This window comes from Sminthopsis crassicaudata, chromosome 1 (assembly GCF_048593235.1).
Source record: "Sminthopsis crassicaudata isolate SCR6 chromosome 1, ASM4859323v1, whole genome shotgun sequence".
Lineage (NCBI taxonomy): Eukaryota > Metazoa > Chordata > Mammalia > Dasyuromorphia > Dasyuridae > Sminthopsis > Sminthopsis crassicaudata.
Genome location: NC_133617.1, coordinates 246,403,266 through 246,417,533, shown reverse-complemented (window position 1 = coordinate 246,417,533; position 14,268 = coordinate 246,403,266). Strand labels below are relative to the sequence as shown.

The window sequence follows — 14,268 nt, the reverse complement described above, 5'->3', positions numbered from 1 at the left end:
CTAGCAGGCCATATAAGGCCCACAAAATCATTTGCCTAATCAGCTGAAGATGATGATGAATTGAAAACTTGGTAGAATAACCTCCCACTGCTTGAGTTCTAGAAGTTGATAATTTTGTGTGGCCCATGAATGATGTTATAAATATCCAAATGGCTCTCAGCAGAAAAAAGGTTCATCACCCATGCTATAGTACAATTGGGCATTTATTCAGTAGCTTAAGAACAGATCATCTACCCTTCCTGGGAACATTAACAATGGAATGATCTTTGGAAAGATTGTCCAGCCTAATAAGCCTAAGAATTCTCATTATGCTTTCCTATTTTTGCTCATTGTTTATTTGCAAATGCAAAAAGTTATGAATAATATTTCATATTTATATAGCATTTTAAGGTTAATAAATGCCTGCCTCAGAGAAAACTAAATTTGAAGTGAGAAAACCTGGATTGACCCTTAGATTTGTCAGTTTAGGCTGTTTTGGGCAAGTCCACCTAACTCTCACCTATAAAATAAAGCGTCTGGGCTAGATTATCTCTCTAAGTCATGTCTAGCTCTAATAGTTTATGGTTCTGTGAATACTGTAAAGCTGACAATGCAAGTTTTATCATTTCCATTTTACATATGAGAAAACTAAAGCTGATAGAAATGAAATAGGATTTGTCCTTATTCACAGAGCTAGTAAGTGGGTGGAGATGACCTATGATCATTTTATCAACATGGAAAGTGACAACATAATCAAAAGAGACATATTACATAAAACTGGGGTAGACTAGAATTGATATTTCAAGAAGATCCTATGAATCAGTGGGTGGGTGAATCAAACTGAATGTCTAGTAACCATCCTGAATGTGACATATACAAAAGAGAGCTTAGTATCTTTCCTCCCCAAACTTCTCCTCTGCTAAGCTTCTTGATCTGTTGAGGGTACCAACTTTTTCTTATGGATGAGGTTCCGCACCTCAGTGACATGGTCAATTCTTCACACATACTTATCCCATTAATATAATAAATTGCCTAATCATGTCACTACTTTCACCATCCTTCCTCTTTACTCACAAAAGCACTAGAGTTCAGGACCTCATCACCTGAACATCTTTTGCTTAAAGTATTACAGAAGTCTTTAAATTGTTCTCCATGCCTCAAGTTTGCCCTCTCTGGAATCCATTCTCTACACAACTGTAAGAGTAGTTTTCCTAAGGTACAGGTTTGATCATGTCACCCCACTGCTCTCCAAATTTTAATAGATTCTATTATATTTAGAATAATTAAAAATTCCTATTTGGCATTTAAATTTTGCACAACCTCGCTCCTACCTACTTTTCCAGTCATATATTACTCCCCTCCATACATTCTAACACCTGGCCACAACAACCTATTTGTTGTTCTTTAGCATATATGAAATTCTATCTCTTGCAACATACTTTTCCACTGGTAGTCTCCTCTGACAATTATTTTTCTTCCTGCAGAAGTTTCAGTTAATACATTTCCACTTTCCAGGAGTAATCTTTTTTTTTTTGGTTCATGTAGCTAGAACCCATTTAGAGGGACATTTAAGAAGCGCCTCATTATCCTATCCCATAATCTATTTAGGCCATCTTTCTTGAGTGTTAGACTTGAATATGTTTGCAATGGGTCCTATTAATATATTCATCTTATTTTAAATTCTTATGATAATGTAATTTGTATGTAGATAAATATAGTAATATCTACAAATAACTGAACAAGTATATTCACTTAATTTGGAGTGGCAAATGTAGTAGTTTCAATTAAGATTATAATTTTAATACTAGATATGAAAGTCATAGGTATTATCATTATTAAGAATCTAATTTTAATATTTTTAATAAGAGGGAAGGTGGGTTTAAAACCCACCTTTGATAAATAATGGCTATGTGATTCTGGACAAATCGTCTAACTTCTCAGAGTCCTCAGACAACTCTCTTAAGTATAAATTGCAGTTGTTCTATATTGTCATTTCCCTCACTAGGAATCCCCTATATGAATCAAGTGCCAAATTATCCCTAACTGTGTCTCTCCTCCCTCTGCCCCTCTATAAACAAAGCAACATACCTTAACTACTTTCAGGATTCCTTCATTGGTTTTTGGATCAGTTTCTACTACAAACCAATTCCCTTCATTTCCAGAGGTAAAAAAATATTCAGCAAACCAATTATCTGTGAACTCTTCATCAAGATCTGTTACTTGAAACCGAATCACTTCAGACCTAAGAGTATTTTCTTCAATTATTATTGAAGACTGAAAAAGAGTTGCAGAATTCATTAAGGGTAAATTACTAGTCTTTTAATAAAAGAAATTTATACTATTTCCTCAAATAGGTATTCTATTTAGAAGGAGGGCATTTGAAAGAAAAGTATAAGGACCAATGGGAATACTTCCCTAAAGTGTGTTGACATTCCCAGCCCACTCAATGCATACCTATGATCACAATGGTGTCAACTAACTCACTTCAAATCATAAACATGCATGAAGTGTAAAATATTGTGTCATTTTCTTCTTGTTTCAGTCATGTCAGATTTTTTGAGAACCTATTTGGGATTTTTGGGCAAAGGTACTAGAGTAGTTTATCATTTTCTTCTTCAGCTCATTTTACAAAAGAGGAACTTAGGCAATCTAGGTGAAGTGACTTGCCTAGGGTCACACAACTAGTAAATGTCTAAGGCTAAATGAATCTTCTGGACTTCAAGCGCACCACTTTATTCACAGTGCTACTGATCTGCACAACACTGTGCTAGGCACTATTGAAAGTGAGATTGTTCCAAGCAAGATTAGTGACATCTAATCATATAGGGAGGAATACAAATCTGTCTATCATCTATCTATCTATCTATCTATCTATCTATCTATCTATCTATCTATCTATCTATCTGTCTGTCTATCTATTTATCTATCTATCCATCTGTCTGTCTGCCTATTTGTATATATAACATAGATTTGTCAAAAAGTAAAAACATACCTGTGAGTTTGTAAAATATGGGAAATTGTCATTGACATCTTTAATTGTAATTTGACATTCACATTCAGTTGCTTGTCCAGCTCCATCAAGATCTGCACCACTTACAAGCAGGCTATACTTGCTGTATTTCTGAGTTTAATAAAAGAAAAAGAAAAAAAATAATCAAACTTTAAAAATATAATAGTTTGAGCATCCAGAACAAGAATATTTTTGTATAAATCAATAACTTCTTGAAAGAGAAGAACAATATTGTCAAATAGTGAAAAATGCCACTGATTGTAGGCTGTAGTTAAGATTTATACAATCCACATTTGGGGAAAGATGTGTGTGTTGTATTTACACTAAAGTGCTTTAGAAAAGCTATGACAGCCTGGTAGATAGCAAACTGACCTTGGAATCTGGAATACTAGATTCAAGAAGAACTTCTGATACATATTGTCTGTGAAACCATAAAGAAATGACTTCACCTCTTAGAGACCTGACAAATCTTTGAGACTATAAATTCCAGAGAGATCACTGACCTAAATTCTTAGAGGGAAGCTCTCAGTGGGAACTCCCGTTATTAATGAAATGAGAGGTCCAGTCAAAAAGTGTTACTGAAAATTATTTTGTTTCTCATTGAGTAGAAGGTTTGAATATTCAGTTTCAGAAAAAATATTAGATTACACTTAATGATCAGACTATGGTATCGTCAACCAGCCATCATGAATATGAAGTTATGGGATGCCCCATTGGTAGATTCTAGGTAACTTTGTTGCCTTGTGGGCCTTGTAGATCACAATATGGCATGTGATCCATAAAAAGTTATTATTTTTTGAGTAGAAATGGTTAGAAGGTAATGGGGGCTACACCCTTGAGAGCTAAGGGAGGAAACTGATTTTTCCACTTCATGTATAATGATTTTCTGTTTTTCTCCATTTCTAGAACTCAATGCAGAGAAAATTGGAGAAAAATGCAAAAATAGGAAATTCAAGAGGAAAAAGGAGAGTGATAAAGAATATTGATTACTATAAAAAGAGAAGTTTAGTTGAAAGAAGTTGGAGAAGTTAGACAAAGGAAAAAAAGGTAGTAATGAGCAGCAGATGGGGAAGATTGGAGAACTGCAGTTTGAAATTCCAGAGAAAATTTGAAATGAATTACCCTCCCCCCCCCCCCCCCCCCCCCCCGCAAATCTTTCTTTTTTGTTCAAGAATCTCTTCTTTGGTAACTTGTGAATTTGTTCTCAGTACAATACTTTCACTCTTATGTTTCTACATTGCTCTGCTTTCATTCAGAAATTTAAATTTCCATCACCCGTAGAAATCTTGTATCTCTTCCTTATGAGGGTTGTATTTTGCACAATAAAATCATATCCAAGCTAACCAATTTGGCTTTGTTCTAACTTTTTCTTTCTTCTTTTTGTATTTTGAAAAAAATATAGACTTAAGGAATTCTCTGTTCTGACTTTGTTCAACTGAAATCCTTTGGCAAGGATGTTTACAAAAATATTTTTACCTCTCTATCAAGAGTACTGGTCATTGAATGCACTTCCCCAGTATGTCTGTTTAGAAGGAACATGGGTTGTCCCGCAGGCTCTTGTGAGATTATTTTGAAGGCAATTTTAGAATTCATATGATTTGGTTCATCAGCATCTGTTGCATTTAACACCATCACCAGAGTATCTAGGGAAAGAAAAGTTGAAAAAAATGAATATTTATAGAATTATGTTGTAGTCACACAAAAGAATCAACAAAACTTTATTATGTTCCTAATGTACTTTAAAAATATTTATTGTTTATATCACATTACATATAATAGTATAATCAGGATTTAACTGAGTCAGATTTTTAAAGCTCTTAAAGGCATGGGATCTGGATAGCTAAAAAAGCAGCCTACAGAAGATTTAAAAATTTTCAAGCAAAGACTAGATTAACTCCTATTGGGGAGGGTTTAAAGAAAATCCTTGTTTAGGGATGGTTTTTGAAGTCCCTTCCAGTTCTGAGATTCTGAGAATCAAATGAGCTGATTTATATGAACATTTGTAAATAAAGATGTACAAAGCCTTGTGCAGTGGTAGGTAATTGATCTGAAAATCTGACACATAACTGATGGATGATCCTGGGTAACTCATTTAACCTCTCACTGCCCAATTAATTAAGACAACACTTGTCATATTCATTTGCTAATTTCCAGGACAATGCACTTTTGCATTGAGGGCTAGTTTGTTTTGTTAGAAGCACACTTTTTTGTCCAATATATTTTAATACTATTGTGACTTTGATGCAAGGGTTTTGTATGCACAAGTTGAAGTATTATTTGTATAATAAAAAAGGTTTTTAAGTTAATAATAAAAATAATTGAAAATTCTCTAATTTTGATTCTCTTTGTTCTTGAACTGGGAAAAATACACTTTTCAAGGTCTTTTATGATTTTTAGCATTCTTTAAAGGCAGCCAGCCTATGCCTTGACAGAATGATGGTTACATTGCTAAATGACTATTGCATCTATTACTTGTAGTCTTAGAGAGTTCCCCACCCTATTTGGAACTTGAATTCGAATATGGCTACCTCCAAGGGCACGTCTATTCCATGTTGCTTCCTTTCCTCTAAATTTTGGTTCAAATACCTTTCCTCCTTCCATGAAATCCTTCCTTTGATTTTACCAGTGGACAATTACCTTTTCCTTTCAGAACTCATAGAGCACATTGTGCCTCTTTTCTGCATGTATCTTTCATTGTTGTACATCACGATTATTTCACTGTATCATATAAATATTACATATTCCCTAATTCCTAGCATAATGGTCAGAACACTTAATAAATGTTTTATGAATTGAACTGAAGGCATATAGAAGTAATCTTTTGGCTATTTTTGATTATTGGTGATTGTAATTATGCCTTTATATCTATGCAGCTGCAAGTGAACCTGACCTTATCTTTGCCAAATTTCTATTTCAGGGTTCAGGAATGGCTTAAAGTTCAGGAATGGCTTAAATTCACTTTTATTGGACTTAGGAATTGGGGAAATTTTAGTCCAGATTGAAACTATGCTCCATATTCAGTAAATTCAATTTGATGCTTTAAATGTATTTTTTTTTTTTTGAGGGGAAGTCAGTATTTGTTGTGCTGGGTGGGCAACAGGGATATAATAGATGCAGCAAATACAAAAGGAATATGCCTTCTTGCCCTTGAAGAACTTAAAGCCTGGGGAGGGAGATAGGAAAATATTTAACGTCAAGATTAAAACAGCACTATGTGATAGCTTGTTACACAGTGCCCAATGAATGGCAAATTCAAGATGTGCTGCAAGGATCAAAGAGGGAGAAGACAACTGTGGGTTTGAATGGTAAGACTGTCATTTAGAATAGTCAAGCAATTCTCTTCTCTTTTGCCTTGTTTTGCTGTTGCCCAGGTATCCTTTTACCACTTGTTTCTACATATACCTTCAGCTCTATGGTCATTCTCCTCATCTCTCTCCCACTGGAGCCTTAGATATCACCCTTTTCCTTTTCCCTGCTCACTTTTCCTATTATCACCAAGTTTTGAAAGGTAAGGTTTTGGCTTATCTTGCCAGAGGCCAGATCTCTACCTTCTTGCCATTTACCAGATATCTCCACATCAAGGTGTTTCATGTAACCTTGCCTTACAACAAGCCCTTACAAAATTTCCCCTGTTAGAATGTAAGCTCCCTGAAGTCAGGGGCTCTCTTGTGTTCTTATATTTCTTTGTCCAGTTCTTAGCATAATGCCTAAAACATAGGGCTGTGTTGAATAAATACTCTATATATCTATCTATTTATCTTTTGATCCAATTCATTCATCAACAACCTATCTATCTAGAGGGAAATACACAACTGTCTGTGTATCAAGGATAACATAAAAAGAGTTGATTTGCCATCAGCCATGTTTTCCAACTGCAACTTCCTCAAATAGAATAACATCAAATTGAATGAGAAAAAAATGAAATTTCCAGGTGATGTCTGTTTCTTAGAGGGAGTGTGTTTTACTCTTTCAAATCTTATCATCTACTTCATTTTCTTTTACAACCATAATTTCTTGCTCTCTTCATATAACACAGGTCAAGCTAATAGTTGTCTTCAAAACCCTCTGTGATTATAGTTTTTCATCCTATGTGACACAACTTTTAAATTGTGTTGAATTTAGCTGTAGGCTTTGTTAAAAGCAAAAGCCTTTAATTAATCTATTAAATCAACAGCCTTGATTCTGTCTTGCCTTGGAAACATGTATCCCAGATATGTAAATCTTGCTACAACCCACTCATGCCAATTAGGTCTTGCACAATTTATTAAAGAGGAAGATTATGCTTTTAAATTATGCCTGGAAACAGAATGCCTGGGAGGATGCAAAGAGGAGTATTGTCAGATATATTCTCTGCTTTCCTACTGCTCTTTCATTCTTTAGATTAATGCGCAACATTTTGCTTTATTTGGACAAAACCAAACTATAAAAATAGCTATATTTAAAATTAGCATTTGTTATTTTAAAAATTATAACTATTAACATTTCCAACAACAAATGACCAAAACCAGTTACTACCTGTATGATCTTGGGAAAGTCATTTATCCTCGTCAGATCTCAGTTTCCTTATCTGCAAAATTTCCTTATTCTTCTTTGGACAAATGACCTCTATGGTTGTCATTTACTCTTGTGTTTTCATTAGGTTTAGAGTTTCTAGAGACATTAATTTTAGCATCCTCCTATAACTGAATAAGTAACCTGAAGTCAGATCCTGGATCACTGAATCTTTGGGTCAGCTACATGTCATTTAATTTAACCCCTAGACTGAAAGTCTTCATTTTTTATCTTTTGATAATGGAGCTTTCTCTAAACTCTACACTCAAAGGTGTACTTGTAAATGTTTGAGAACCAGTTCTCCTGAAAAAGTATGCCTGCTACACTTTTAAGTTTAATTTATATTATTAATTTTTTCACTATTTTCAAGTCTAGAAATCAACAGAAGAATAAATCAAGTCATGACTTTTAGAATTTTCTGATTTTCAAAATTTAACAATTGGCTTCCCAGAACTGTGTCAAGCTCTGCAGCATTCCTTATCAAAGAGCTGGATATATTTGTAGTACTCCTTATCAAAAAATACTTGCAAAAATACCATTATGAATATTCCTGTCATTAAAAAATCTACTTTTGTTTTACAAAGTCCTCTCAAAAAGAGTCCCTTGTTGTATCCATCCACCTTATATGATATACCCTTGGGATCTATTCATTTTTAACTCTCCGAGCTCTGAGACTCTTTGCACTTAGATCAAGTACTACAAATCATATTGTTGACAAGGAGAGACTAATTCCAAAACCTCTATTTGAAATTTCTGACTTTAATTACTCTTCAGTAGGTGCTAAAATGTTGTTTCTATGCTGTTGAGTACCAACTGTTGGAACTGTCACCAACTTGTTTTGATACCCCATTGCAAAGATCTTTTCATCCTGCCTTGGTTATTGTTACTCTGTCAGCTAGGATTTATTAAGGACCTAGTATGTGCCAGGCTAATGCTAATAAGCACCAGTCCCATTTTCTGTCAGGTAATACTCTCTTATAACTATAAAATGGTCAGGATTTTTTTCTTTCTTTTCATCCACTGTTTTTTCAATAGAAACCAGAATCAAGGTTTAGGTTATACTTTTAGCAAAGTACCAGCATATTTCTCACTGGCTCAGGTCACCAAAGTTGCATGGTTAATTAGATTTTTTCCAAGGGTTCTAAAATATCTCTTTCTAACATTCCTCTTTTTCCAGTCAAACATTTAATATAGTTTCTTGACAGACTATCCTTTTCCCTTTCTTTGGCATTACTACCAAATAGCTTAACTCATTATCACTTCTAAAATTGCATCAGGACAGAATTTTTGACTCCTGGTCATCAAATTAATTGCTCCTTTTAAAAACATACCCATCTCAGGAACTATATACTATTAGATACTACTAATTTTATCCTTTATTAAAACAATGCAGTAGACTATCATTATCTTCATAGATCAGGATTAAATTTATAGGTATATGTACAAATTATCAATCCTGCTGATGACATGCAGGATTAATTAATATTATTAATATACTTCAAAGAGATTGCTATATATCAGATGTATAACTTTGAAAATCTAGAATGGTGAACTCTTATTCCAGTTCAACTGCTACTTTGCTATGTGGTCTAGGATAAATTGTACTTCATATAAACTTCCTTCTTTATAAAACTTAGGTAAATGCTTCCTTACTAATTTCAATGGATTATTCTGGGAAATAAGATCTGCAGTTTGTTGGATCCACCCAGCTCACCCTAATGATGTGTAACTTGGAAAAGAACTCTGGAATGGGGATGCTGTGGAAGACTTACTTGCTGCACTGTTTTCTTCAATTTCACCATAGAATATGCTTTGTGAGAACACTGGAGGATTGTCATTGACATCTAAGATTTTGACGGTAAGTATAAGAGGCTTCTCTACATCTCTTCCCCTTTCATCTAGAGCCCGACAGGTAATCTAGAAGAAAAATAAAAATATTCACAATGAGAGGAAATGCCTAATTCTATATTTCCAAGTGCTATACTTCATAAATTGACTGATTATACATTATAATACAAGCACTAATATTGCTTTCTAAATGTTAAAAAGACTAGTGTAATTATCAGCCATACTATAGAAGGGGAAGTTCGGAATGATATTAGTTAGGCTTATTAGATATTAGATATTAGATAAATTTCACTTACCAGGAACTTTGGGGTTTCCTCTCGATCAACTATTGCTGTTATGTTAATTTCTCCAGTTCTGGGGTTAACAATGAAGATACCTAAAGGCGGCTGATCAATTCCCACTCCAGAAATATGATATGTAATTCTCTGGGTTTCTTGAAAATCTGAAGTAATCTGCATCAAAATATATAAAAAATTATCATGGTTTAAATCATGGTTTAAAAAAATTTACAAATCCCTTTCCTTCTCTTCTTTATTCTTGAAAAACTTTTCATTGTGAACTCTGATTAATCATTCCCTTCTCTATTGAGGACAGTATCTCTGCCTTCATTTATTATCTGTACTTATTTTCTTCCTCATCTGGAAATAATGAGGAACTTAATTTCAGATGTAAACTGCTAAAGATGACAAGAAGGGATCATTTGTTTTTCATGCATAATCTCAATTTTCTAAGGAGGTCTTTGGGTATTAGGATTATAATGAGAGGTATGGGTACTATGCTTATAAGAGAGAGCAGAGATCTTTAAAATATGTGCAAGAATGAATTTAGGTCTTTCAGTTATTTAAAAGCATTTTATAATGCCTCTGGTTGTAGATCTGAGGGGTTAAGTGTGAAGAAGGGAAAGAAAGCCAAGTGAAGATGATTGGTTTTAGTATCAGAGATCAAGGTTCAGATTCTGTCTCTGATACTCTTTGAACCTCTTCAGTTTCTTCATCTGTAAAATGAGTGGATTATATTAAATGACCTCTGAGGCCAAATGCAGTCCTATTAAACATAGTTATATGTGTGCGTGTATGTATATATATATATATATATATACACATATATATGTACACTTATATGTACATATATTTATACATATATATTCCTGCCAAAAACTTATTAATTTGTATGTCATAATAGCTAGGTAGTAGAATGTGATGGCAGAATGAGGTCAGACTACAAAACTCCTCTTATTCTGTATTTGATGTACTCTACAATCTAAGTCTGTCCCAGAGCCTTCCCTACTCATCTAACTCTCTTTTACTACTCTCCAACACAAATCTTCTGTTCTAACCAGCCAGGACCATTTTCAACTCCAACTAATTTTTGCTCATGTGACTCCTTTAGAACTTCACCGCTACTTACCCATTCTTCAAGGCTCAGTTTAAGTACCCCATCTCCCATAGACCTTTTTTTGACCATACCAGTTCATATTAAATCTTCCCTTCCCTGAAGCCCTTATAGGAATTATTATTCATACTAATTTTGGCATTTAGAAACATTCAATTTTGCAATCTTCTCTAGCAGTTTTCATGAATATATTTTCATTCCCCAACTAAATTATGATGACAGATAATGGCTCCTCTCCATATCAAACCAGTACCTTTAGGAGGTACTCAATAAACACAATGATTTTTGTTATTTTAAATGATTAATAAATGTAACATTTCCTGTTGTTCCTGTTTAAGTCTAATCTTTCTGGTACTTCTACTTCTATTTCATGTGCAACTTACAACAGCAATTGGATTCCTCTTTGAATTGTCTTCTCTTTCTCGACAAGGTTTTGCAAATTTAACCCATTCACGTTTATATCTTCTGAGGGGCTTCTGCAAGGCTGTGCCACTTTCTTCATTTTGTTCTTTTACCTTATTCAAAAAACCCAAAAGAAAATAAAGGTTCTGTCCATATATATATATATATATATATATATATATATATATATATATATATATATATATATATTAAACTCCAAAAGACCTAGGATCAAATCTTTGTTTACTTGTCTGCAAAAGAAGTACTTAAATATTTTTGACAAGGTTGTAAGCTCCTTGAGATTGGAAGCGCTCATTTTTTTTTAACACCTCAGAATATTTAAGAGTTTTGAGTATACAAGTATTGCTTAATCTATTTATTTAGGATAAAGAAGATGATAATTAAATGGAAGAATGCATTTGATGAATTATAATATAGAAATATATAGAAATCTGGTTTTAAATATTGTTTAGAAATTTGGCAGAAACCCAATAAAACATTTATTTGCACAAGTGTTATGTGTTATTTTTTCCTGTATTTTTTGTCTCAACTATTTTTATCTGTATTTCAGTCAAAATGATGTATTCATACATTACCTCTACCCAGAATGTACAGTTGACCTCTATCACCACCTGTAAATATTGAGAGAAAATTAGAACTAAGTTAGGTTCTTGAAATTAAGAAGAAAATTATAATCATTATTATGAGTATGTATATTTTTATATATTCATGTATGTTTTTGTACCTATAACATTACAGATATACATGCACACACATATACACATAGGATGTTTTGAGTCTAGACTTGTGATTTCATTAATATAAGGCACTTCTGGTGTGTAAATTCCTTCTGCTATGGTAGATCAGTCACTTGTTTGTAACTTATAGCCTGACTATAGTATTTAGGGGGTACCGAGAAGTTAACTGACTTGTTAATGGTTGCATAATCAATACATGACAAGTTGATGATTAAATAAAAAAATGCATTTGATGAATTGCAATATAGAAATATATAGAAATCTGGCTTTAAATATTTAGAAATTTGGTTCTGCTTGAATCCAAGATCACTATCCATTGCAATGTGATGCCTTTCCAGATCTAGATATACAGATATCTATTTCACAAAGGACAGGTTTTTGATGAACAAGAGTTGAAGAGAAGTCACTGCCAGGAAACGATGCATGTTCCCAGGAACAAGTTCTTCCTGTTCTTTACTTGACAAGGATCATTTTACTAATAAAGAAATAAACTAATTGACTTTGCAAAAACATGCCCAGCAGTCTGTTTCTGGAGCTCTCCAAATTTCTTATCGCCTTCTAAATAAAAATGGATACCTGAAGCTATTGAAACTAAAGAAGAATGTGATTATCATGAATTTCATTAAATGTCAAAATGTCTTGTTTAAAAAATTCAAAGTCCCTTTCACTTCATAGTAAAAAGGCAGGCTTAAAGATTATGTTGACCATTTCTCATTGAAAATTAATGGTATTCAAGGTAAAAAGATATCTTTTATTGGATATTGGTGGGTGAGGAGAATATAGCTGGTGAAGGTCAAGGCAATCAATATAAAGATGATTATATCCTTTCAAATTCACAAAAATGTAGTTTGTCATGTATTGCTAATCTGTTTTCCACACTTACCCATTCATACTACTGGAGTCAAAATATTATAACAAGTGAATGGTGAATGCCCCATTGCCCAGAGTATAAGACAGGTAGGAGTTAAATTGCTCAGTGGATAGACCACTGGACATGGAGAATTACCAAATTCTACCCCATCATTTTACAGATGAGGAAACTGAGGGACAGATAGGTTAAATGATGTGCCCAGGGTTATGCTACTAGTATTGTTGAAGGTGGAATCATGGCTACACATAGTATAACAAACATTTTTTGTAGTTAGTTTTTATTACAATTTTGTTCAAAATACATTTTAAAGACTTAAGACCTTGATGTTATAGCCTTTTTTTTTAAAGAGAGAAAAAACCCTAGAAAATAATGAATTATAGAGCTGCTGGCTCCTTTTTCCTTGAATTCATCCTTCTCATCTCTGTTCCCAAATTGTCTTTTATCTTGTTCCTCTCTCTTCTTCCTTCTTCCCATTAAAAGTTTACCTATACTTAAAAGAGTCAGCTTATGTCTCACCTCTTCCAGGAATTTTGACTTGAGATTACATTCCTCATTCATCTTGCCTTCACTGAACTCCTACTATTTCTAGTCTGCCTCATGTCCTTTGACTTCGATACAGATATTTTATGGTTTGCCATTAATTCTATTAGGTGAATATAGCCTCCTTGACTAATTCTTGACATCTTCAAGGCCAAATACTATACTCTTTACTATTCTCTATTTACCATAGAATTTAGCAGAGTTCTAAGCATTCCTTAGATAATAAGAGATAATTATTAATAGGCACTAGTCACTACTTATTGGTTAAATGACTACTTGAATTAAAGAGAAAGTTTAAAATGTTGGGGAAACCTTATTTAAAAAATATGTAGCTGTACTAAGTAGTGACTCCATGAAGGCACAGTGGGGGAAAGAAGTATAAAATGAGAAAAATTTAAATTAAAAAAAAATCTGATTCAAAGTCTGCTTGCTCTGTAATTATATAGATTGATGGTTAAACAATTAATTAACTCTTAAAAGCTTGTTAGCTAGTTATAGCCCAGGATAGAACCAAGGAACAAAGAATACCATCCCAAGTGATTCTGAGTGATTGACAATGGCATTAGGATGAAGCTCATATTTAAGGGACATGTGCTTGTCATTCTGAATAAAAACTACGAAATGTGGTTATAACAGGTCTGGTCATGTCTTTGTCTCACTTCTGCTGTTCTTTATTAAGCAACCATCTTGTAATCTCCTCCTATTAAGTCCTTGGGAAAAAAGCTTAGGGGAATATAGTTCTCTTTACTGGAAGAAGTGCAAGAGTCACAATTCATAAGCTATGAGACATGGTTATACTGATACCACCCAGAGGATTAGCTTTTTTCCTATAGGTATACAAAGTACAGTTAGTTCCCACTGAGCCTACTTCAAATTCTCTGTGACAATAGTACTTTATAAATTCTTTTAAAAAATAC

General features: G+C 33.5%; 1 protein-coding gene across 1 annotated transcript in view; it reads right to left on the bottom strand.

Annotated features, from left to right (window-relative positions):
* DSG3 (desmoglein 3) overlaps positions 1-14,268 on the bottom strand; it is a 43,014-nt gene that overhangs the window by 19,037 nt on the left and 9,709 nt on the right. The window contains exons 2-8 of the mRNA XM_074277177.1: positions 11,779-11,814; positions 11,164-11,295; positions 9,685-9,840; positions 9,313-9,457; positions 4,466-4,632; positions 2,972-3,100; positions 2,068-2,253 (exon numbers count right to left, since the gene is read on the bottom strand). Coding sequence (XP_074133278.1) covers positions 2,068-2,253; positions 2,972-3,100; positions 4,466-4,632; positions 9,313-9,457; positions 9,685-9,840; positions 11,164-11,295; positions 11,779-11,814 — 951 coding nt within the window. The remainder of the gene's footprint in view (positions 1-2,067; positions 2,254-2,971; positions 3,101-4,465; positions 4,633-9,312; positions 9,458-9,684; positions 9,841-11,163; positions 11,296-11,778; positions 11,815-14,268) is intronic.